General features: G+C 44.9%; 1 protein-coding gene across 9 annotated transcripts in view; it reads right to left on the minus strand.

The window, feature by feature from the left end:
- Positions 1-24,905, minus strand: part of PPP2R3A (protein phosphatase 2 regulatory subunit B''alpha) — a 59,194-nt gene that overhangs the window by 30,802 nt on the left and 3,487 nt on the right. For 7 of the 9 annotated variants that reach the window (XR_014588197.1, XR_014588198.1, XM_083848793.1 and 4 more), the window contains exons 2-4: positions 13,765-16,218; positions 3,031-3,291; positions 634-737 (exon numbers count right to left, since the gene is read on the minus strand). Coding sequence is in view for 7 of the 9 variants with exons in the window: in XM_083848793.1 (XP_083704919.1) it covers positions 634-737; positions 3,031-3,291; positions 13,765-15,750 (2,351 nt within the window). In the remaining 2 variants the exon portion in view is untranslated. Of the gene's footprint in view, positions 1-633; positions 738-3,030; positions 3,292-8,370; positions 9,852-13,764; positions 16,219-17,946; positions 18,130-24,905 lie in introns of those variants that run through there. The other 2 variants (XM_083848789.1, XM_083848795.1) reach the window with 2 other exon arrangements.

Raw genomic sequence — 24,905 nt, forward strand, 5'->3', positions numbered from 1 at the left:
AGGGAGAATATTAGGCAAGAGAACAGGTCTGTTCCATCTTGCACCTCTGACTCCAAACACGATATATGCAGAGCTCTCAATTTTAAAGAGAAGCTTCGACAATGGTATGTGGAAACAACTATTGAAACCCACAGATTTGACTGTAAAACGGTGTGCTTGAGGAAGGTAATAACTATCAAAGCTTAGTTTGGTCCACTTGTGTGGTGCTTCTTTATTTCACATTCTTCTTCCTGTCCTGTAACAGGCTTCCTCTCCCCATTCCTACACGGCACTCACTTAATGCACCAGCGTATCAACAAGGCATCAGATAAATATATCCAAGAACCACTGACATCTATCAGCTATCTCTGAATATCTGACATTTCTTGGGACTCTGTTAATATATTCTATATGCCAACCAGAACATGTTTCATCATCTATACAACTCATGCAAACTTTGTTGATGCAGCATGGAAATCAGTGTTTGGGAATTTATATGGAAGGAAACTTAAGCTGACAGAAATCTTTAAGCTGTTTATTTTCCTCTGAAGAATGGACAAAGATTTGAAAAGTATGGTGGAAGAAGAACAGAGACACATCTATGGCAAATTTTTCCTTTTTCAAGAAAGGGAGTTCTGCATTTGTTACACTCACTTTCTCCACAAAGATACAAATGAGTGTACAGATACACATCCTGTCCTTTCTCCTCCTGAGGCACTGAACATGGGTGCTTTCCAGAAGAGTGGGCAGCCACAAATCTGTAACGAAACACAGGAACAAAGAGGAATACAACAGCAGTCACAAGCACAGCCTGCTTATACACCAAATTCACACTTTCACATACGGGAAATGAAGCAGTAATGGCATACAGGTGAGCCAAAAAGCTTTTTGCTGTGTGCCATGGTTCAGAATCCACCTATAACATTCTACTTTGTTGTATGCCTTTGTAAGCAGCTGAGAAATACATCCTGTCAGGGCCAGAGACTCTCTCAAGCTCCTAAGTTCTGTATTTCACTAACTATATAGCAAAGCAAGTGGAGAGGCACCTTCACCAGAAGACCACTCACACCAGCTACCTCGCTGACATACCTGAGAACGGGATAACCCGTTCTTTGTATGGGCTGACTTCTCATTGACAGCAAGGGAACTTCAATTCTAATCACAGTTAACAACTGAATATCTGAAGGTGAAGCGATTCCAGTCCCATAGCTTTCAGTGCAGTGCCTTTTACCCTGAACAGCCCATTTCCCAACACTGCTAGATCTCAGCAGGATAACCAAAAATGAGTGCACAAATGGAAAGAGGCCAATTCCAGCAGAAGGACTGCCCGAACACAACCTTTTAACTAGCTGCTGCGTTAGCATTTCTATCTGGGTAGTTTTCAGAGCAGTAATCAATGAAAGCTCATGCATTTTGGGCTTTCTAGCACCTCAGAAAAGCAGGCTTAAAATTACTTCAAACACTGAGTTGCTGATACCTTCAAGAAGCCTCTGCTTTACTGCAGAGATCTTTCTAGCCACCTGCACAACTCCAGCCAAGGCATCAGAATATCTGCAGACTATAGACCTTGGATGGAGCGCCGCTGAGTCGGGCAGGGTGCAGGTAGGAAGGATGTCACACTAAATGGAAGGAGGAATGTTTGAAAGAAATCATTGAGGCACCCCTTCTCCTTTCCCCACAAACCCTCTTCAACCTCTTATCTTCTAGTAAACGAGACTATTCCTGCAGTTCTGTTCACAGGTTTTTGTCTGGGCCTGACCGCTTCCTTGGGAACGCCAGTCAGCGTAAGAACTGCCTTAGGATTAAGCCAGTCTTGTGTTAGGTGACTGTACTTCTATAGGTGTTTTGCTGTTTTGAGGAAAAATTATCATCATCTGCTCTTTTCTTTGTGTAGCTGGTTCTCCTGCATTGCCTTGAGAGATCCCAAACTAATACCATTATCAATAATCCCACAGAACAGCAGCAAGCCATATAACAGCCGAAAAGCATGGAGCACATCCATCTAGAGATGGTTGCAGAGCCCAGGCAGAAGGGCAGTAGTCTCCTACACGACTCTCCTGCTTTTCCCAGTTCGAATGCGACAGGCCACACACAGTTACCTGTCTTGTCATAAAATCAGTTTCAAAATTTTTCAGGTCAAGCCAATAAATTGTCCGTTTGCATTTCCAGAGATGGCTTACGAATGTGCCACTTGATTCCTCTAAAAGCAAACATAACACAAACCAAACCCCAGTCTCCCCTTTTGGAAAAATCTTCCTTCTGAGAAAACAAGTGCTCCCCTTGGACAGAACATCACTGCTCAACCTGCAGCGCCAGAGAGGCATTCATTTACAGGGCAAGCTGAACATATGAGATGCGTCTGACAACTGCCAGTTTTAGATCAGCATTACTAAAAACTATGGTTGAAGGAGAGGAAAATAGAACAGCCCATCTGCACCGTGCTCCCACACAAGTGCTGTGTTTTGTTCCCTGAAGCCAGGAACTCATTAGCAGACTGCAGCTACGCCAAGTCTGCTGACACGTGCATTATGGATATTGAACATAAGCATCTCAGTGCATCGGGGTTGACTAAGCATTTCCCTCTTCTGCTGTGTCCAAGGTGGCGTAGGCTGGAAGTTGCTTTCTCAAGCAATGCTGTTGCAGTATACATAGGTCATGTCCAGATTAGGGGGACAGCCAGCCACAGAAAGGGTAACCGATACTATCTGAAGTCACAGAGGCACTTAATTTTCTGCTATCATCTAAGCATAATTATGGAGAAACAGGAAAACAAACACATTTTTATCTGGTAAGAAACCTGATAGAATCATTTTGTAAATTGTAGCAAGATGGAGCATACACACTAGGCGTGACAAACAGCAATCTTTTCCCACGGACACTTTAATTGAGGTCATTTTTGTCTTCTTCATTTAAAAGAAAAAACAAAAAACTTTCAGAGCAAAATAATATAGGCTCTTTTTCACTAAAAAATTAGAAGAAAAAGTATTTTAATAGCTTTAGATTCAGTCTTTCTCCCTCTCCAAAAAGAAAAGAAACCCAGAGAGCGGTTACCTTTGCAATTTTCCCCATTTCACAGATATTTGCTTTCTCATCCTCAAACTCTGTAAAGGCTTCTTCAATCCTGGCAATGATCTCTTCATGATTAGTGCAGACATTCGGAAGTCCTTTAGGGAAGTAGAAACGTGGAATGTTTATGGACAAAGGGGTACTGCTGGTGGCTTTATTCACAGGCAGGAGAGCACAAGGGCTAACCACTGAGTTCAAAGGGACGGGGGATGAAGTTCCAGGTTTCTTCTCTTGTTTACTTTGAACCTGAAAACATAATTAACAAATACTTTTTTTTTTTTTAAAAAAAAAAAAAACAACAGCATAGCACACCAAGAAGAGGAGAAAATAGTTTGTGTTCTGAGTGACCAGGAAAAAAAAATCTAAAACCATCAACAATTAAATTATAACACAGGGATAAAAACGTATGCCTTAAGTGTCAAATTTAAGAATTAGTGCAATGTCAGAAGTAGCAAATTTAGGATATATCACACCTAAGGCTGTTTTTGCATAATATCTGTGCATTTTGCTTGTAGCTGTGGATTATAATACACTATTTAAACACAGGAGAACATACTCTGCAATTCAGTAATACCAGAGAACATGGACAGTGTTTGCTGTCTCTCCATATGCTGGTCCCTGTGCTGTCACTCTGCCCCACAAGCAGTACAGCACCACAGTCTGTTCCTAATTAGTATTTTTCACATTTTTAAAATCGTTACTGTATAAGCAGCAGAATTCAGATGTTGGAATGCCCAGGGATTAAAAAAAATCCTTGCTCCCCCACAGACACACGCTCTCCTGGGAAGAGGCAATAGGCTTGCCTATTGCACAATGGTGCAAATGCAAGAGTTGTTATTAATATAACAACATACGTGATAAGAGGCTAATAAGGAAATAATCAAGTAAATACAGCTGCAGCTTTCAGTTTATTTATTCTAAATATTTAAAAACAAAATGGTTTTAGGACAAAGTAGCCAAGTCCAAGCTCACTCAATACAGAAGAATGTATACGATGAACTGACTAAATTCTTTGCCTTATTATTTTCCAGATATTTGGGAGCTTTTCTTAACACATACTGAATAACACAACTTGCCATGGGTTTGCCTGAAGAAGCGAGAATTGTAAAAGCTTCCCTGAGCCATTTTCTCTGAAGTTTAAAATACTTCACAATCTGTTCTTCAGTGACCTGTAAAACCACAGATCAAGGATTTTCCTTCTCTTCACTCCTTTGCATCACTGCTCTTTCTCTAAATGGGGAGGACCTCTTCCTTCTTCCTAACGCCATTCCACTTCAGGAGCAGGAACACGTGTGCTTGCACACATACACCAGCCCAAACAGACTTTTGTACTGTAACCGCTCTACGTTCACCTGGAGCTTGCATTTCTTTAAATCTTCCTCTGCTCCCTTTACAAGAGGCCTCCAACTGCCTGGGAAGCAGTGGGTTAGTGGATTGGGCTCTGGCTCCTCAGTCGGGCTGGTGATTTGGCTTGGAGGAAGCACAAGAACATCGCTACTTCTGTTCCTACAGCCTGCCGCCACCCCACCTGCCCCGTCTGTTTGGTGAGCTTCGGCCACGACCCAGCTCTGCTCCGTAGTTTTCACCTTCTGGCTTCCTGCAGAGGGGAAATCCCTGCTGCTCTCTTACCGCTCTGTATTCACACCAAGCAAAGCTGGAACAGGCGTCGGGGTGCCACCTCCTGCCACTTGACTCCTCTAACAGGACCTAACACCAGCTTCTCTCGAAGAGCCACTTCTCAGAAGCAGGTTTAGTGCTCATATGCAGACACGCACTGCTAGCTGCCAGGACCAGGAACAACTCTAAGAAATGACTCAAATCTAACAAAAACGTCCACATATGAGAAGAAACCAAAGAAACATATTGTTCTTCCAAAGGACTCATTGCTTTACCGATATGTCCTCATTCCCTTACAGACTAATAAAATCGGATTTTCTCCTTCGAAGGCAAATCCTGAGCCCAACACCATGACAGCACAGCGCTGTTCTCCTGTGCTGCGTGCCACACACCCCGTGCAGCACAGGCCTCCAGCTGACCATCTCTAACATGGCTCACCCACGTTGCCCCGAGCCCTGTTTTCTGAGGAGCAGGGCAATCCATTTTCCTCCAGGTGTTGCCAAACTCAGCACGGTTTGGCACCAGCTCAGAGGAGCCGCAAGCCAGCCCCCCAGGATCTAGGTGAATTTCCTGACAACCCCAACCCAATGCAGGAGGTTCAACACCTGTGGGACAAAGCCTCTAAGTGGGAAAGCCTCTTTCCCACTGTGGGAAAGCCTCAAAGTAGCGAACCTGTTCAGACACAGCAGCCGGCCTTCCCAGGAAGGCTGAATCACTAACTCCTGCTCAGGCCAAGGCAAACAAGGTGGAGGCAGAGCTCACAAACAGCTTCTTTTTGGAAGATCCTACCGAAGCAATAGAAAGGGAGAATATTTTTGGCCTTTGTCTTCTTCCTTCTTATTGAAGAATGAGCTGTCTACAGCAACAAGGAAAACAACAAGCAGCAACTAGCTCCTGATGATACTGCTCCCTAGGACAACCTCGCAACTTCCCCCCCCACCCCCCCCTAAAAAATCACTTTGGAAAAATGTTTCTGGGATGGATCTATCCCGATGTCAATCACTGTGGGCACAGCAGGGAGCTAATGACAAATACTTGTGAGTCACTCGTGAAAAAATAAAGGAAGTGATATGAGGGGAGTTTTGTGGCAATTCCTTGGGGAAGAAAAAAGAACAACGGTTCCTTAGTGCCAGAAGTTAACCATAAATGCTGTTTGCTTAGTGGAACATCTCTCCAAAAGGGATGTGCATTTTCAGGAAGGACTACTAAGGAAGTAAACTACAAATGCTACAATAAATCTTTTACCTCTGCTACCAATTGCTATTTTTTTTTTTCCTAAAAAGAAAAGTAACATTACAAACCAGTTTTAAATACTGCTTTATAGCACGGTTTAAATTACCTTAACTAACATCTGTCTATCCACTGTATCATTTTTGGCCAGTCACGCTATTTATTTCTGGGCAGGCTGAAATAGTGACATCTGCATTATTAATAAACCAGGCAGAAGAACAGCCTCCCTGCAGCACGCAGACAAAGCCCAGAAACTCCCCCAGCCTCCAGGCACCACCGGGCCCAGCGCACAGCTCCGCGAGGAAGCAGCATCGCATCAAGGGCTCAGATATTTTCTGTTCTTTTCTCCTGGCTCCAAACCTCCAGCAGGGTCCTACAGGATAAGCTGACCCGTTTATTGCTTTCTTCAGAAAGAGACTCTCTCCTTTTCTTTGTAGGGTACAGTGACTCAGCCTGGTTACTCACAGTCCACAGAGCTGACTTAATGTCTCCTTTCATTTTAGCTGTTCCTGCCTTACTGAAGTTGGATGATAACTGGACGCAGGCCATCCTCAGAGATCAGCGGTTCCCCAGAGCTGATTTGTATCAACAACCCAAGACTTTCCCTTCCTTCCTTTCCTGAAGCCCTTCCCCACCATTACATCTTTCTGCTGCCTCTGTCCCACCTCGCAGGGGACTAAGAGCAGCAGAAGTTCGTTCACATGCACACGGCTCTCGCAGAAGGAAGGGGAGAGGCAATGAGAAATCATATTTCTGGATACAATTTTTTCCTACTGTAAATCGTAAACGCACCAGCAGCAGCAGAGTCCCATCGCAGAAAAACACAAATGAAACAAACTAAGCAACGCAGGCTCACAGAAAAACTTAGGTGGGAAGGGACACAAGGCTAGCTCTAAGCTTCGGTCAAGTTCCTCACGGCCTCACGCAGCTGGGTTTTCAAAATACTCGCCTCACGCCTCCTCTGAGGGACGCGCCTACAGATCTTAGCGTGCCCTTCCTGCCACTGAGGCACTTCAGTTCACGCCCCAAACCTTTCTGGAAGCCCTGCGGTGGGAACCAAGCCGCCTCCAAATCCAAAGGGCCACTTGTGGGGGGCCCTAACCCCTCCCCCCCCCCGCCCGCAGCTCTCATGCCCCGACCCGCGGCTGACACTGGCCGAGGGGAAGGCTGACGTGGTGAGGAGGAACCTCAGGCCCAGGTGGCCCCACAAGTTTGGATTTTACACCTCTGAAGAGACACACCGGTGTTACAGAGCACGCTCCTCTCTCCGGCCTTTCTGGCTAAGGCCTGCAGGGCCCATGTCACCCCTCTCCCTGCCTCGTCACCCTCCATCCTGCGGGCACTGCCGCTCCACTTGCAGCCCCACCAGCCCTGCTCCCAGCTCTCCGGCTTCCTACCAGGCCGAGTTCCCATCCACCGGAGGCTGGCCGAGCCTTCCCCCTGGCCTGTAGGGGACCTCACCTCTCCCTGCAGCCCAGACCCTAATCGTGCCCTGGGGCGCTCCGACAGCCGCGCCTGAGCCCACGCTGGGGGCGAAGCTGCTCGGCGGCGCTGCGGGGTTCTCCTTCGTGCTCCCCGCCCAAGGCATTGCCGCACCTCATTGCTTCATGCAATTCTCCCCTAGGGAGTGAAAAAGCGTGTTCCAGAGATTAACCTTATATACTGACTTTAACCTGGCACCAGAAGTCATGGAAACAAAATGTGCCCCGTGCCACAAGACCGTCCAGAGCTATTTTAAGAGCTATTTCTTAGGAAACAGCTGCACTGCTGATAATTTCACCTTTTTACTTCCTCACTGGGTCACTGACCATCTTAACAGAGACGAGGCCCATGACGGGGGATTTCAGCACACTGTGACCCCCCGTAAGTCAGGGTGGCTACCTGCCAACCTGCTGTCCTGGCACAAACTACTCCGGTCTTCCCCAGTAGTCCCAGAAAGCGAGCACAGAAGCTGGGATTTACCAAGAAACCTATCTTTGGTGCAGTTTCCATTTCTTTGGCTACATCTCCTTCAGCCACAGCCCGCAGAGCCTAGGAAACAGCCCAAAAAAGCACCCTGTGATGGCAAATCTTTGCCAAAGCCAGGTAGGCTGGTCTGTGCCCAACCTGGGCAGCAGAGACCGCAGCCCCCTCGGTACAGCAGAAAGCTGGGGTCGTTTGACATGCAACAAGAGACATTCAGAGCAATCACACAGAAAGTGGGCTTTTCTTACAAAAATGCAGGGAAGACCTAATAGTCTTCCGCTATTTCTCCCTGTTAAATCACTGCCCTTGCCATTACGTTTTCCCCTTGTTTACAAAGACACTTTAACTGTGCGCTCTAAGCCTGGAAGGTTTATTTTTAAACCTGCTGGTATCTTGCTGCAAATAACTTTCTGCAAATAGACATGCCTGGAGGGGACACAGTTTGATTCTCTGATCCAATGAAAAATACAAAGCAACAGAAAAAAAGTAAAAAGAAACGCCAAGCGCTCAAACCTGGGCCTGCTGGAATGACTTCAGCCTCTTCTTGAAGCGGGATGGAAGAACAAAATCACAGCCCTTCGCGAGGAAAGCTAGCTCCCCGCCCAGGTCTGGGTCCCTCCGCAGAGAATGCTCCTTGATCATCATCCTGCTCAGCTCCTAAGCTGGTGGTGCCCGCTCCAGAAAAGGACTCTGTAGGAGACCACGTCAAACCCAGTAGGTTGCTTTCTTGGTTTGGGTTTTTACAGGCAAGAAATGGCAAATGGCTTCCCGCAGAAGCATGCTATGTCTTCTCTCTCTTCAGAAAGACAACATCTAGAAATCGTGTCTCGCTCCTGAAGCCAGACCTCCCTTTTTTAACTGATATTCAACGTATCCTTCAGTACCACCAGGATCTTCTGCCTTCTTGTAATACTTTAATTGAGAAACATGATCTACAACAGAATCTATTTCCCTGCTGGCTACATGACAGACAATCTGTCCTTGGCTTGTAATAGGCCAGGGGTAGCATGGGAAAGGAAGCACCCACCACCACTACCAAGGTGCTAAAATTAGACGGGCTGCAGAAGGGGCTAAATATACCATCTTCCCCAATAGTTCCTACTTTATGTGCTTCAGTGCTGAAACATGAGGTGCAAACTTGCATCAGCCAGACGCAGCTAGAGCGAAGCCACACGCTCGCAGCCAAGACCCGCACGCACATGATGCTGGTGGTTTGAGGTCTCTGCCTCTGAGGTGATGAGGCAGATCGGCACGCGCTCCACTCTAGACCAAAGGCTGCAATTTTCAGGAAACATCACTTTTTCCTTCTTGCCTGGAAAAAGCAAATCAGCCTGTTTCTCCAACACCAAACAAGCACATAAGGATGATCTTGGATAATGAGCTCAGGCGTTTAAAATGACTCTTAATAAAGTGGGTTTTTAAAGGCATCAAAACACATCATCCTTTTTATTCCCTTTTTCCATAACTCTCACGAGGCAAAGGCTGCTCCCCAAGCCAAATGCAAAACAGTTCTCAGTAGACGATCTGCTCTTTTTCTACATGACCTTAAGCAAGCAGACTTCAAACTCTTGCTCTGACTTTGTCCTGACCTGCTACAAGCGTGTTCTCCCTCACCTATAATGACAACAGCGCTGAGCAGCGACCTACATCCAGTTCTCACCCCACAAGATGACAAGCACACAGTCCTGCAGCCTGCTTTCCTTCCTTGGCTTTAAGAATCCTAGCTGCTTCGCCAGGTTACTTTCTGAGCCCAATAACAAAGAACATCACCTAAGTTCTAGCCTTGCTTTTATTACAATACTGTATTTGAAATGGAAAGGTCTCACCGAGCCTCACCAGCAGAAGAGGATAAAAACTGGACCCTGTGTGCTTCTGATGTATCCGTGGTGCATTCTGTATAGCCAAGAAGGGCACCAGCTCCACGTGTTCTCAAAACAGATTAAAATTCTCCAGCAACAGCATAACTCTTTGTTGGTTTTAGAGCCAACCAGGCTGAAAAACTCAACTTGTATCAGTAGGCTTTGTTTCAACTACCTTCAGATGCCCATTTTAAGGTAAAAAAAACAACTTTGTGCAAGCAGAGCTTGTATCTGTCCTGTTTACAAAGTTTGTGGCATGTGGGCTAACATCTCCATGTGTGTTTGGTGTTGGTTCTTTTAATTCTTTAATTTCACTGCATTTCTTTTTTTTTTTTTTGGCCATTTCTGATTCCAAGATACTTTAAAGATTCAGTTACTACTTTCATTTATTTCAGTAACTATTACCAAACAAATAAAAAGTCTTTTCTTACCATTTGGGGTTAGAAAGCATGAGTAGCTGATGCTTGAAAAGAACGTAGATGTGTATACAGCTTAACTGACTGATATTACTAACATCTGATCAAAACTATTTATAATACACGTGGAGGAAACCTGATTCCCCAGAAAGTTTTCCATTATATCGTGACTGCGTTCTGAGAAAATGTGATCATTTAACATCGGAGCTAAAGGCACTGTGATGTTGTAGAAGACACTTTTTACAGTTAATTTCCCCACCCAAGGTCCTCAAGAAGCATGCAATTCGATCTGCGAGACAAAGCACCCCGAACTAGGAAACAGCATGATGAACGGGCAGGGTTATGAAGCTGGAGGCTCAACTTGAACTTTATAGGATTATGAAGCAGCTTTCATTCCACTCAGAGCATTCTTCAGGCCACCCGTTGAGGCACGCAACAGACATTTTGACGTCTAAAAGCAAGGTGTGTGGCCTCAGGACAATGCTGTGGAACAGACTAAGCTGCAGACCCTCCGCTCCCCGAGGCGCAGCCCCTGCCCAGAGGCAGCTGTACGCCCATCCCACCCAACGGGAGCCGTTCCACTACAAACCCTAGGCTCATTTTCTGCTAACGCAGCATCTCGTACATAAGCACCAGGTGCGGCAAAAAGGAAGATTCAAAACCATGCAATAGGAAGCGGAGGCAGGGGGAGAGAGGAATAGGAAGCAGGACAGCTCCTTCTGGCTCACTGCAGCTCAGCAGGCCTTTGACACGGGATGCCCACTGGCAGGCCCTAAAGAATAGCCCTCTTTTAGCATCGAACCCTTGTCGTGGTTCCTGCTCCCAAAATTATTCACAAGCTTCACCCAACGGTTCTTAAAATAATATGCATGGGCAGGGCTTGGAGCAGAGGCTTGCACTACCCAAACTTGATTCTGAAAGCAGAACGAGTGTGTGAGTTTCTTACAGGCTTTTCTAGGGCACTTTTACTGTGGTACTAGGTATTTCACACGCATTAATTACCTAAACTCAAATACTTCATCAAACCAGCACACAGAGAGGTTAAGGTCAAAACCTTCCACCACTGACTTTTCCAAGGGCTTTGCATAAGACATTTGCCTCAAAAGGGAACCCCCTTTACCTTCCAAAAAGCCCCAACAATCAGCACTCCTGCAGATGGGGCCAGCCCAGCCTCTACTTCTTCACCACCCGCTGGTTCGAGCTGGCCCCACTTCCCTCACACCTGCCATGCCAGCCAGGCTTCACTCCTTACCTTTCTCCTATCTACAGGCAAAAAACACAGGAAAATATATATTTTTTCTGCTAGTCTTTCTCAGGCTAGAAAACATTTATTGTGTTTTGGTGTTTTTGTTTTTTTTTTTTTTGCTATCCTTTAGCTAGTCAAACAGCTGACCTGCTTTCACTGAACCTTTTCTTTCAAAAACAATGTATAAAAAGGATCAGCACACGGAACAGGAAATTTTAAACCAAATAGTTGGTTTAGAGATAAGCAGCGGAAAACTGGATCTCAGAATGGGAAATGTTGGACAGTGTAAAAGCATGCCGAGCTTCCTGGCCTGCCTGGAAGAAGCGTGATGTGCTCATTACGGGCTCTGCAAAACTGATGGACTTCTTGAGTGTTCATTTCCTAGTTTCTAAATAGTTGGGTTCTGAAAGCAAAGAAGCGAGTAATTCTATTGTTCTGTGTGGATGATCATCATTGTTTTTTTATGATAAAGGGAAAAGTCTGTTGCTGATACAAGTTAGCCCAGTCTGAGCCAGCAAACAGTCTGGTCTGAAGTGTCTTCCCCTTTTCTTTTTCCTTGCTTGAGGGATATTAAAACTGTCACAGCCTACATCAATGAAAGCTGCACTGCATTGTCATCAATGTTAGATCTGGTTTTGTGTGTGCATGCCTGCACAACTATTTGATAACAGTTCTATGAAAGAAAATACAGCAAATACTTTTAAAACTGATGCGCACACCTGCAATACCAAATCAGAAACCGCAAGGAGCTCCAGCCAAACCCAGTTAGCTGCAAGACTTAGGGATTCCCCAGACGCTACATCTGCAGAGGGCCTCGCACCCACGACCACATCTACATAAAGCACACCAAACCTCAGAGGAAGGCCAGTATAAGCAGCAGTGCAGGGGACTTGTATTCACCCCGCTAGGGGCCAACCCACTGCCCAGAGGACTGGCAGCATGTACACAGCGCTCAGCCCAGGCCCCTGGGTCCCCGGGACAGTTTTCTTCTGTGAGCTTTGGTTTCAGGCGCCAACACAAAGCAAAAGCCGAGCTGCAGCGTGCAACAGGAGCTCCTGCAATGCTGCTGCAGACAGCAGGCTGGGAGCAAACACACACACCCAAGACGTGTGGATGATGAGGGAAACAAACCGAGAGGGGACCAGACCGATAAGCTGTTTGACAGACAGCATAAGCGTATCCAGTTCTCAAGTATTGTAGAAAAACAGCCACAAAATTCAGTGTCACACATGAGCAAACATTTTTGTTTCAAGTTCACAAGATAAAAAAAATAAAAATCTCGTAAATAACCAAGGCAAGAGTAGCTATTAAAAGATCACGTCAGAGCTTTTGGAGTCACTTAATTCTGCACTCTGAAGAAGAAGCCCTTCTGCCTTGCTGGAGATATCAGACAAGGTTATGCTTACTGTCTTCCATAAGCAAAGATGTACAGAGAAATATCAGAAACACTTGGAGAGTACCTAGTCTAAAACAAATAATAAATCCCAGTCATGTCAGTTCGGTTAAATAACCCTTCTTTCCTCCCTCCCCCCTTTCAGAATTGCACCAAATACCTGTATTTTCAGGCAAACAGTTTTGAAGACATGCAAGTACGGTCCTGTTGGAAGGAGCTATGAAAGCTCACTGCTAATCTGGACATCTTCTCAAGTACGTAAGTGGAAGGTGCGTTTTGGAAAGTAAAGCCCTTTATACTTTCTATGCATTTGGGACTTTGGCACCCTGTTGTTTTAAAAATTTGGCAGTAGCACTTTCCATTTGAAAGCAAAGGGCTGGGCAGACAGCCTTGGCTCCCCTCTAAAGCAAGCCCCCGTCGAGAGCCTTTTCCTGGGAAAACCTGCTCCTCATGTGAGAGGCACGCCATGCAGACTCCACAATGACTCTGCACTGGGGACACAGGAAGGGGAAAAAAATAAATCTCCCTAGACCCTGACCTTTGTGCCATGGAGGATCTCTCTTTAGGAACCAGCGATAGGCAGGACAAAGAAAGTTGTTGGAGCCTGCTCTGAGATGGGAAAGGGAGAGGTGGAGCATCCAGCTCTCATGGTGCTGGTGAGAGCCAGACCAGTACCTGCTCCCAGGAATGAAGTACGAAGCTGAAAAATTCTCTCCCTATTATATAAAACCTACCTAAACTACATGCAAACTCAGCCTACAGGAGCACCAGCAGGAAAAGGACAAGGTTAAAGGTGAAACTGAATGTCAGGGCCCATTTTGTTTGCTCAGGTTTTGTTTCCTTTTTTGTTTGTTTTTAAATAAATACTACTGCTGGATGAGTATGTTATTCCACACTGCAGCATCCAACGAATCACTTAGCACCTGTAACTTTTTTTTTTCCCGCATTTTCCCATGTTTGTTCTATTATCCAGTCAAAGGCTTGTTCTCTTACCTTAATCACTTCTGGGGCCTGCTGAATCAAAGCTGGAACAGAGTCTCTGGAAGCAGCCCCAGCAGAGCTTTTCTGCCCTGGGAGGATGGACTGAGGAGGAGCTGTTAATGTTTCCTGAAGAATCTGCATCACTTCCTTCTCCTTGGACAAGCTTCCCTTGCCTGTCTGGAATTCCACCAGTTCCTGGGCAAAGTCCTCAATGCTTTCCAGAATACGCAGTAAAAGGGCTTTGTCATCTTCCTCCATTTTGTGGCCGTTGCTTTCCATGATTTTTGACAGAGGGGAAGTAGGGTCAACAGGTTTACTTTTGGGTTCAAGAGCCAGAGGTAGTGCCGGCCTACCCTGCCAGCCAAGCACCTGCAAACAGGCAGGTTCACTCTCCTTTACGGGTTCCCTAAAAGTACTCTCCATTTTCTGTGAGAAGCACTCCAAGTCCAGCAGCAGTTTATCTATCTCATCCTTATCTATCTTGCACGTCTGTTCTCCTTTGGAGACATCAGCCTGGGAACCACGCGATACAGAATCTGAAAGCGGCTTTAGAAGAAGTTTCTCAGAAGCACAGGAAAGCTCGTTTCCCACTCCAGCATGTTCTGGTTTAACATCAGCACCTGCGTCTGAACAACCAGAGAGCTGGTAGCTGCGCTCTGAACTCTCCCAATCTCCTTTCTCCTTTATTTTCCCTAATGCTCTTTCCCCATCCGACTCCTCCTCAATGTACAGAGCCTCAGCGGAAGACGTGCAGTCAGAAGGGCTTGTGGCTGGTAACTGAGGTAGAGCACAAGCATCTTTCCCAGCTCTCACACTGCTCTCCTGTGCAATGCCCTGAAGGGAGTTTGAGGTAAAGCTCACAGTACTTGTCTGGATGGACTGAGAGGTGCCCGTCACCTCACTCTGATCACCTGCTGGTCTGAGAGGAACCGTGCCTGAGGATGGCAGCTGAATAATATCCTCATACCTAGGTGGCTGCTCATCTCCAAATATTGGGGAAAAGGGAGTTTGCTGCAAACTATGAAAACAGTTAACTAATTCCACCAAGTCACTAGCTTCCTTGTGCCCAGCTGGCTTGAGCTCAAAGGGCAGCTTTTTTAGGTATGAAGAAAATCTCGTCATCAAATTCATATAAATCATTTCTGAATTAGCCAGGGGATCACTGCTGTTCCCTCCACTAACGCTGTCTGCAGATTTCTTTTTGATGCAATGCTTTATTATGTCGGTGCACTTTTTCAGATCCTCCGAGCACTTGAGCAAGATGTCTAAGCACACCTTAATATCTCCACCAGAAGAACCATCCAGCTTGTGCTTTTCCAAAATTTGGGTAATGAAGTTTTCTTCAGAGAAAGAATGAGGTGAAAAGGGAACCACGGGATTCATGCTGACTTCTGGAGCATCGTTGCTCTCCTGCCATTTCTCCACAGGTGAGGGACTCTGCAAAAAGCCACAGGGAGGGCAGTTCTCATCATTGCTGAAGTGCCCATAAATCACGTCAAAATCAAATGATCGTCTGCTAAACGATTCTGACCGAACTTTCCTTCCTTTTCTGTAGGCCACGTGACTGGAAGAGTTTTTGAGTTTCTCAAAGGAGAATTCCTTTATTTTACCACTGGCAAGATTTATTGCCTCACCAGTAATGTCTTTCAAACTGCTAGAAGCTTGCACTGAAGAGCCCTTTTTGATTCTTGGATTATTTGGGAGGATTTGGTGATAGTCCTCATTTCCAGGCAAGGCAAGTCCATTTTCACAAACAGGAATTTTATGGTCTTGGTTGGCATCTTGGACGCTGAGCTCAGCACACACGCTGTGGTGGGCAACTATACATGTGACTCCTTGCTTAAACACCTGGCAAGTGCCCGTGCAGTAATGCACGGTGTGCTGGAAGTGCTGGTCTATCACCACGCTGCTGTAGCAGTTCACAGTTGTGACCATAAGCCTGTAGGTTGCTGCCATAGCACGGATCCCACGTGGAAGTGAGGCTTCAAAATTCACCATGAACTTAGCAGGAAGCTCGCACCCCCACCCCTACTTTTCACAGCCACACCAAATTTAACAGAAACATTCAAATGTCAGTTGAAAACATTCAAACCACATGAGAAACTACTGGCTTGGAAAGTCCTAGTGAAGTCTGGAGTGGTATCAGCAGTACAGTTACAACAATTAGTGCAACTTGCATACGGTTTGACTTAAGGCAACTTGATTACTGTATTCCACACGGAGAGCTTTGCTGATCAGAGCTGCAGCCCGAGCTGCTCTGTTTCTAAGGTCCAGGTAGAATCTCCAGAAGGCGTCATAAAATTCAGCCAGCTCTCAAGTAGAAGTGAAAGACACTGTTTTTTTCTTGGATCCTTCTCTCTTTTTGAGAGAATCATTAAAAGATAGATGATAATCAAGTAGCATGTACAGATAAAAAATCCACAGTATGCTTGTGTGATCCTCTTCTCACACTGGTAAGGTAGGTCCCTACAAGAAAAAACACAGGCAAAAGTCATTATGACTTACATATAACATGCAGCAGCCGTGTCTGACATCAAACAAACGGCATCGGACCTTAACAACCAACATTCAGGCTCGTACAGAGTGAGAGTAGGCTGACATTTTTCCTTCACTCAAATCTACCATATAAGAACACTGCTAAGGAGCTAGCCTATATTTATACACAGGCTGTCTGTGTGTTGCTGTTTTAACAGCTCTATTTTAACCACTCATTGATTTTTTTTTTCCATACTAGCTTTTTTTCCTCTCCAGACTGAACAAAACATTACCTTTAATTCTAATGGAGCAAAACATTTTGATCATGTTGTGAATTTCTGGCTTTCGTTTTCCAAGACCCTCTAATGATAAGGAAGAGAGCAGCAGAGAAAAGCGCTTTCAGAATTTCCAAACACTCTGGATTATAAAACACTGCAAACAGCCTGGAGCAAAGCAGATGAACTCTAAGAATGCGTGGCCTTTTGTGGAGGCCACATTGGCTTCCATTAGGCTTTCACCAAGGTCTCTGGGACCATGGCAAAATATTTTAAGGCAGAATAACTGTTTTTTAGTCTCCTACAACCCATTAATAGGCTGCTGGCGTAGACACCAAGAGCAGAATGTAACAATTGTATAGAAGTTAAGGCTGTGAAAACTAGGAATTGAGAATTTTACACGTAGCGCACTCACTCACAGCTGTATTTCCTATCATGATGGTTAAAATTATAACAGGAAGAACAAAGGCTGCTGAACTTTGTTATTAAAAGATATTGAAACCCCAGACTCAAGCATCTTACACTTTAAACATTACTATATCTTTCATGAACACATCAATAATCAAATTAAACCACCCCAATGGTATTCTGAGCACCCCCTATTCCTGCAAAGAAATCCATCTCACAAAACATGGTTAAATCACACTGCACCGCAGGTTTCTTTTGTTGTTTTCAAAGGTAAACACCTAGCACTATGCGAACAGCCAGACCTGCATCTGACGGAAGGACCCTCCATGCACGTTACTGCCACCTACCTTAGCTCCTAAGTCTGGATGGTTACAAAGGGAAACACCTTAGAGTTTAGTCTTGTAATTAAGGACTGGGGATGGCACAAGACTGATGAATGTTCCCATTTTACCTGTTTTAAATCCTTAATTTGAAGGTGAGAAGAACCGATTTTAAGATTATTTGATGGAATTCCTAATGCGTCATGTCTGCCCATTGCAATTGGGCAGAGCTGCACACAGAAACACTCCTGGTTTGCTCCGTGCATTATATAAAACACTGCAATGATTGCATTCAAGATGAGCTAGCAACTGCTCCAACTACCACGCTGGTATCTGTAACAGGCTGCCACCTGCCTACCGAGCACCACCGGCCAACCTGCCTGCTGTGCCAGGGCCGGCTTCACAGCCGCTTCTGTGCCTGCCCCGCGCTGCTCCTTCCTACACCCACTGGCACCACCCCAAAGCCCCACAGGCACAGGAGGGCCTTCCAAAGGGATGATCAGAGGTATGGGGTGTGCCCCAGCCACAGCCCTGAGTCAGTGGATAAAGGGTGTAAACAGAGCCGTTTTTGAACCCCGGGGTCCTTATCCCACCAAGCACAAGGCCAGGTAATAAGACTCCACGCCCTGCAGTCACTGACTCTCAGGCTTCCCAATCAGGTGTGCTTAATGCTTCGCTGAATCACAGCCACAGTTAAAAAAGTCCTATTGGCTCACCAAGGTGTTCATCTTATAAGACTTAGTGGGCTTTGTTCAGACAGGAAAACCCATGCTTCCATGACTCCAAGAAGTCTAACCATCCCTGGACTCCAGGACTCCTGTCTAATGCTTTGAGACACAAGGCTGATGCTTGCTCTCTTCTGAGTCTCCATCAACTAGGGACAAACTTCCTGGCATTTCCTGAAAGAGAACGTATACAACATTCAGAGAAAGCAGAGGTCATCAGAGCAGCAGAATTGAAGAGGATTTAATATCGCTCCCAAAAAACCATGGGACTTCTTCAGAGCTCCTTCCTCTCTCCTCTGTGAGGCACAGCAGGGAGACCTCCGTCACAATTGCTCGTCCTCTCTTCTCTCCTACTTCCCTACTGCACAATTTTTTCACCACCAAAGAAGAGCCTGAGTTATACCTAATTTGGGAAATAATTGCATATTAATGAATTTATTCCTTAATTAGAAGGATAAGGTGTTAAACCTCACTGTCTCCTCCTGTATCACTCCAAGGGTGATTTCCCCCTACACATGTACTCCTTGCCCTGGGACTAGGGCAGTTTCTCCAACCCTTTAAACCGTCTTCAAGCAATGAAGCCTTCCATGTCCTTACGGTTACTGCACAAGGAGTTCTTTGGGGAAGAGGTCTCCCAGATTCCCCGCCTAACCTGACTCTTCTTCAGTTCAGCTTCATAATTCAAACTGTGCCTGGCACCAACTTACATTTACTAGAGAAGCGGAGACAGCAAGAAGAACTGTTTAAGTGATTATGCCCTAAGCCACTGCCTGGCCTTGTTACGGAGAGTCAGCCCCTTCAGCTTTGGAACAAGACAGGCCCTTCAGACGTGCTTGCTGCATTCTCTAATCTCTTTCCAATTTGTCTATTTCTGTGGTGCTATCACATTCAGGAATCAACAAAATCCAGACACAAACTTGTCAAGGCTAAAGCAAGATTACCTCCTCCTCTGTGCTCAGATGTCTTCAGCACCTTTTACTGCTGTGTGTCAGGGAAAGAAGTAATCCAAGAATGAATATTAAGAACCTGATACCCTCTTTTTTCAACCAGATTAATGTCTTCTCAGTGATCACTACTTGCCTTATTTTCACTGTCTGCACAAACACGCTAAGGTTATTCGAGGTGCTGGAGTACTTGCCTCCAGCTAAAGACCAAAAACCGAAAACCATCTAGGCAGCACAACTGCTTAGGGATGCGGAGGAGAAACTGTTTTTCTCACATTTTACTGGCTTTACTTGACCAGAGTTAGCACATGCTCAGCTCACAGCTTTATTTATCCATCAAACAGGATCCTGCATGTAAACCCGGTCAAGACAAAACCTTAGAAAAGTGCCTTCCTGTTAGCAGATCTGGGAATCTGGTCTCAAACTCAGCTTGAATGGGCTTTTGTTGGGACTTTGGGTTGGTGACTAAACCCTACAATTTATGAATAGCAACAATGGAAAGCCTGAGTGCATTAAGACAAATTCGTACTTCCTCCTTTTCAGCCTGCCATTTTGTTCCAGTTGTGACTCTAGAGCAGCCCCCAGTTCAGATACGCTGCAGACAGATTCTGTAATTAGGACTGCTGCCACGAAACCAGCTCCAACCCCGAGGATACGGGATTGGTTTCACAATGTAAACTGTGAATGAATAGGGCTTCTTGTGCGACTGCAGAATAATGCTTTATGTCTTTCCTATCTGCAAGAAGACATGAATCACTTTACAAGGGAAAAAATTATTGCAGATACTAATGATATAAAAGGTTACTCTATAACACACAAGAAATTCTATTCATGTAAAGATTATGCTCGAGTTAAATAACTGAACAATGACAATCTGTAAGCGAGGGGACTGTCAGCCAGCACTCAGCTTACTTGCAAACTGCAATCTAGAAAGCTACGGAGCAGGCCTCTACAGGCTCTGAAAGTTTCAAAGTAGGCAAAAATCTTCCTTCATTTCTCTCACCAGTGCTAGCATCAACATTAACAGTAACCAGTAATGAGAAGCCACCACAACGCAGTATGGAGGAGAGCAGCTTCCCTTCTGCACCATGGCACATGCGTCACTCGTAAACGCGCTCGTTCCTAGTGGAAGAGGCGGTGGGACACGTACTCCGTTCGGCTGCTTTTGTCAAAGTACCAAAACCACCACCACCAAAAGAAAAATCAATAGCTTTGCCATTTGGCCAGACATCTGTACTGTAGCAGAAGCATCATCACAGCTATACGATCAGGTGTCTGGTCCTATGTCTTGGACAAGCTGGTGGTGCCAAAAAGCAGCTTAACTGCATCCCATTCTTTAGAAATGCTTGATTTTTGTTCACACTTTACTGAAGAGAGCAGATCTGGCAGCGAACTATATTGATTATGGAAGACAACAGCTGGCAAATAAAGTGATGTTTTCTTGTAAAGCATAACTTTCAGCCAATCTTTGGTACTTTGTCAAATAATAGAAAAATAAAAAATGAATTCATCATCTACTGGTGTAAGTTCTATAATCCCCAAACGCACTACAGAACGGTAGTGGACCTTGGATGTATCGTTATCCTTCTTCCCAGTGGGCTCAAGTCAGAGTACTGTAAATTATAAGATTAAAAAGCACACGTGCAAAGGCAGACTCAGAGGATGGAGATGAGAACAGACGAGGAGTCTCACTTTTTAAGAGAGCCGTTCAGCAGCTCCTGGAGGAGCTGGCGCCGTGCCCCGTTCCACCACAGCCGAGGACTCTGCTCACACACACGCACCAAAAAAAAAAAAAAAAAAATCAAACCATTTGGCTCCTTTGTCCTTTATGTCCTATTTTTAAAGCTTATAATATTTGATATCCTTAATTGCAGCACGTATAATTAATCAAGGACAACTTTTTTTTTGTACGTAGGACTTAGATGGGAACTGCCTGCTGTGCTAACTCTTCAGCCTTCATGACCAGTGGGAATTTGGTGCACATGCACACGTTTCAGCTACAGTGAGTCCATGAAGGATTGCACCTGTAGCAAGGCATCTTGTGTTTAGTTTTAAGAGGGTTTAGCCAAGTCCTTGCACGCTCTAGAGACTGCAGTGGACTGCTACGGCTGCGGAACCTGACTTCCCTCATATCCCAGGCCAGATCTGACCTGGTCAAACAAACCTCTGTTTGAACCAGAGCATCTCTCTTAATACGCTCATTTCAAGATCTTCAATACTTAATCACATTTACTATAGAAAAGGGGTCGTGATTTCCAGTATGAGTATGTTCAACATCAGGTTCCAGCAAACACTTATCAGGCTTTCTTAAGCTGACTTAAGAAAAGCTTTCAGGGAGAGAGATTTCCTCACCTGCAGGTACAGACACACTAGGATCAAATTGCCTCTTGGCTTTTTCCAGGATTTGCAGGGACAGTCTGGAACAGTGATGTCTTTAAAGCCAAAGCTGTAGCCCTTTTACAGTGGCTATGCGCCAAAACTCAGGGAATAGCATTAGAAAAGAAATTCTGCAGTCCCACGGAGCACTCTGCTGAGTTGCACCAGCTTTCAGCTTGCAGGAGCGATGAAGTTGGGCATGGTGTCCCTGGATTCAGCAGTCCTCAGAGGACTGCTCTCACACGTGCTTGCACATCTCCTGGATTCCACGGAAACATTTTGCATCCGGAGAATCTTCTGACAACATTCCACCACCCACCAACTACTTTTGATTTGGCCACTCATCAGCTTCAGTATCCCAAGACCTCGTACTGAAACAGAGCACAAACACTGCAGTGGCTTATGTATCATCCACAGCACTCCTGAATTTACAGCACTCAGCACCACCTCCCTCAGCCATCCCTTTTCCAAGACCATCAGCCCCTGTTTACTCAGTTGTTCTTGTACTGGCACAATTTCATGCATTTGATCTTTTCACTGAGGCCCTCATAACCTCTTCTGGTTCAGCTATGTACTTCTTTTTACGATGTAGGAACCCAAACTGCGCGCAATATGCACAACAGATGAGAACCACGTTCAGAAATGATTTTTTAAAATGCCTTTCAGAAATTAACACTATCACTATACAGTGCCTTCACCTTCCAAAACTTGCTCAGTGTTTTTCAGCTATGACATTCTCAAATGTCTGTTCTCTTAACCACCTGGGTTAATCCATATCTTTGTCCCTTTTTCTACTTCCTTCAAAAGAAAACAATGATGCTATTGTCCTTTGTGAAATGTGTAGAGACCTGCTCATAGAAAGTCCTAAACAAGCGACAGATAGTCACTCTTATTAGAGACTGAAGTTTTCATACAGTCTCATAAGAAATATTAGCAGATGACCAATAAGAATGATCCAAAGATTTTGACCAGCTTTTATGTGAGGAATGACCAAGCAGCATTTCAGACTGAAAGAGAGGTGACTTCGGAAGAATATGATAATTAGTGGTCTACTAAATCATGCATGGCATGGAAGGGGTGGATAGGATCTGACTGCTCACCTTCCATTCCAATAAAAGAACTGGACGTGATTGATTAATGCTACAGGAACCAGGCTAAAAACAAGCACGCATGCAGCAAACCTGTGAAAAGCCCATCAAAGGATGCTGTGGATGCAGAAAGTTCTGGGGAATCAAGAGGTCCCATTTTAATACTCCCTCTGTCAAAAATTACCACCAAGAATCGTGAGAACCTCCTGAAACTGCAGTCATCTTTTGTTTCTGCTACCCTAATTTTGCAATTCTCAGCATATACTGTCACTTCATTAGTCAGTCTCTCTTCCAGATCATTTGTAACTGTGTTGAGCAACACAAGCCTGACTACAGATTTCCCTGGGACTCCACTAGTGATTACTCTTCACTAGAAAAACTGACAGTTCTTCCTACACTTCAACTAGGTATTAATTAACGAAAAACTTACACTCCCACTGCATGGCAGTTTATTTCCTTTAAGAAATGTTAATAAAGAACTTAAATTCTCTCAGGAAATCCATAACAAGTGGAATACTTGCTTGTTTATCTTTTACTCTTTCTTGTCAAACAGCTTCTGACCCCCCAATTTCACCAGCTGAAGCGAGACTTCTGCATTCATGCAGCGAAGCATGAAGGTCACTGCAATGGGAGGACTAATCAAGGCTGGCTTCCAAGTAGACATGACCTTGAGAGTCACTGTCTGTGGCAGGATGGTAATACTGCTTCGCAGTCAATACAGATTTAGAGAAGTCAATTTTCACACCAGGAAATCTCTGTTTCAGTAGCTTTACCTTTAAAAAATAGCACCCAACACTAACTTAAAAACAACCTCTCTGTTCACAGCAGCTGTGTAAAAGAAACCCAACACTCAAAAAGATTTGGTATCAATAACAATGGTCTACACTGCTCTTGAAAATAAACTCGACACTAGACCCTGAACTATTGTTCTAAAATACTGATTTGGTCAGTGAACACTGAGCTACTCCATGTGATTCCTTCAGGTTATCTAGCGCACCAGCACTGCTTTACCCTTCACAAGCATCAGGGCGCAGGGGCCCTGGACACAAATATATGAGGAAATCTGCTGTGAAGAACCGATGTACGGGCCTTGATAAGCTTTTTGTTCTGGATACCAGCTGGGGGAGTGGAGCAGTTACTATCCTCAAGAAAGATTTCACTCTCTTCAGTTTTTTCAGGAACACCTTTCTTCAACTTTCCTTTTGCACAGAGACTTGGAACTAAAACTGACCAGACAGGAACGCGTCCCAGGAGACTGGTTTCCAGTTATACAAAGGAGACAGCAGGAGAGTAAAAGCTCACACAATTTTTGACATAATAACTCGCTAAGTGTAAATAATTTGCCAGCTAATTAGTTCTAACAGACACGGGGAGCAATATCAGTTAATCTTAGCTCATTTTGCAGGCCCCAATATACTAACAAACTTGTCGAAGCTTAACAAAGCACAAGTAAAAAAAACTAAGTATAAAACCTACTTAGTTATGCTGACAGAAAATAAGGTGACCAACCAGAAGACACTGAAGGTGGAAGAGATTCAAAACCACATAATTAGCAAGGCTCAGGACAGAGGTCAGAAAGCCAGCTTGATTAAGTAATGTGTCTCTTGACTGTTTATAACCTTATATGGCAAAAGATAATTTCATATTAGCAAGAAACATTTTTTCCTCTAAACAGTTAAGTTAGTGTTAACAGTATCCAATTAATTTTTGTTTTTTACAAATTAAAGTGATTTTTATTAAAGTGTTGAGAAAAGAAAGGAAAAGTTGTGTCCAAGATGGCGTTCCTTCAGTCGCAGACAGAGGTTACCATCTACAGATTTCCCAAAACCATCTTTGAAACTTACAAGTTAGGTGAAATTCCTCCTGCAGGCAGACTAAACCAGATTTTTAACTTCATAAAAATATTTTCCTTCATTACCCCTCCATTCATGGCTTATACACTCCTCATTGCTGTCCTATCTGACAGCGTGCCTCATTTGTATCACATTACTCTATTCACTTATACTGAGATTGTGGGCAGAGCTCTCTGTCTAAGGTGAGAATCCGTTTCGCCAGGGTAGCCTTGGTTGCCAGCCTGGCTCCAGCTGGAGTACCGTACATCTTCCGCAGGTCAGCAGTGCGAAGAGTGAAAATGCCAAGCTTGGGAGAAACGCTCCGGTTCCATGCTGCACGCCCATCCTCTCCTCTGAGGCATAATCACAGGAATAAAGAGCAAGCAGTCATTTCCACCAGTCATACCTTCCACAAGCCCATTCCTGCCAGCCTCCGCTCATGCTCCGAAGACGAGCAGCTGTTGAAATGTAACAAATTAGGCCAAAAGGTACAGCGTGTCCCAGCATTCAAACAGTCTGGCACTGCTACAGCATTTACTGCTTATGACTCGGATAAGCCACACCAGAGGCGCAGATCAGTGTGATCAAAGCAACAAGTAATTTAAGGAAGCTTAACTTTTCCATCCCCTTCCCTCCACCAAGGAAAACCAAGGGTGCTTCAGCCTGACCTCTCAGCAAGGCAGAGGAAGTCATTTCCCCTGTATCTTTAC

Source organism: Anser anser (assembly GCF_964211835.1).
Source record: "Anser anser genome assembly, chromosome: 9".
NCBI lineage: Eukaryota > Metazoa > Chordata > Aves > Anseriformes > Anatidae > Anser > Anser anser.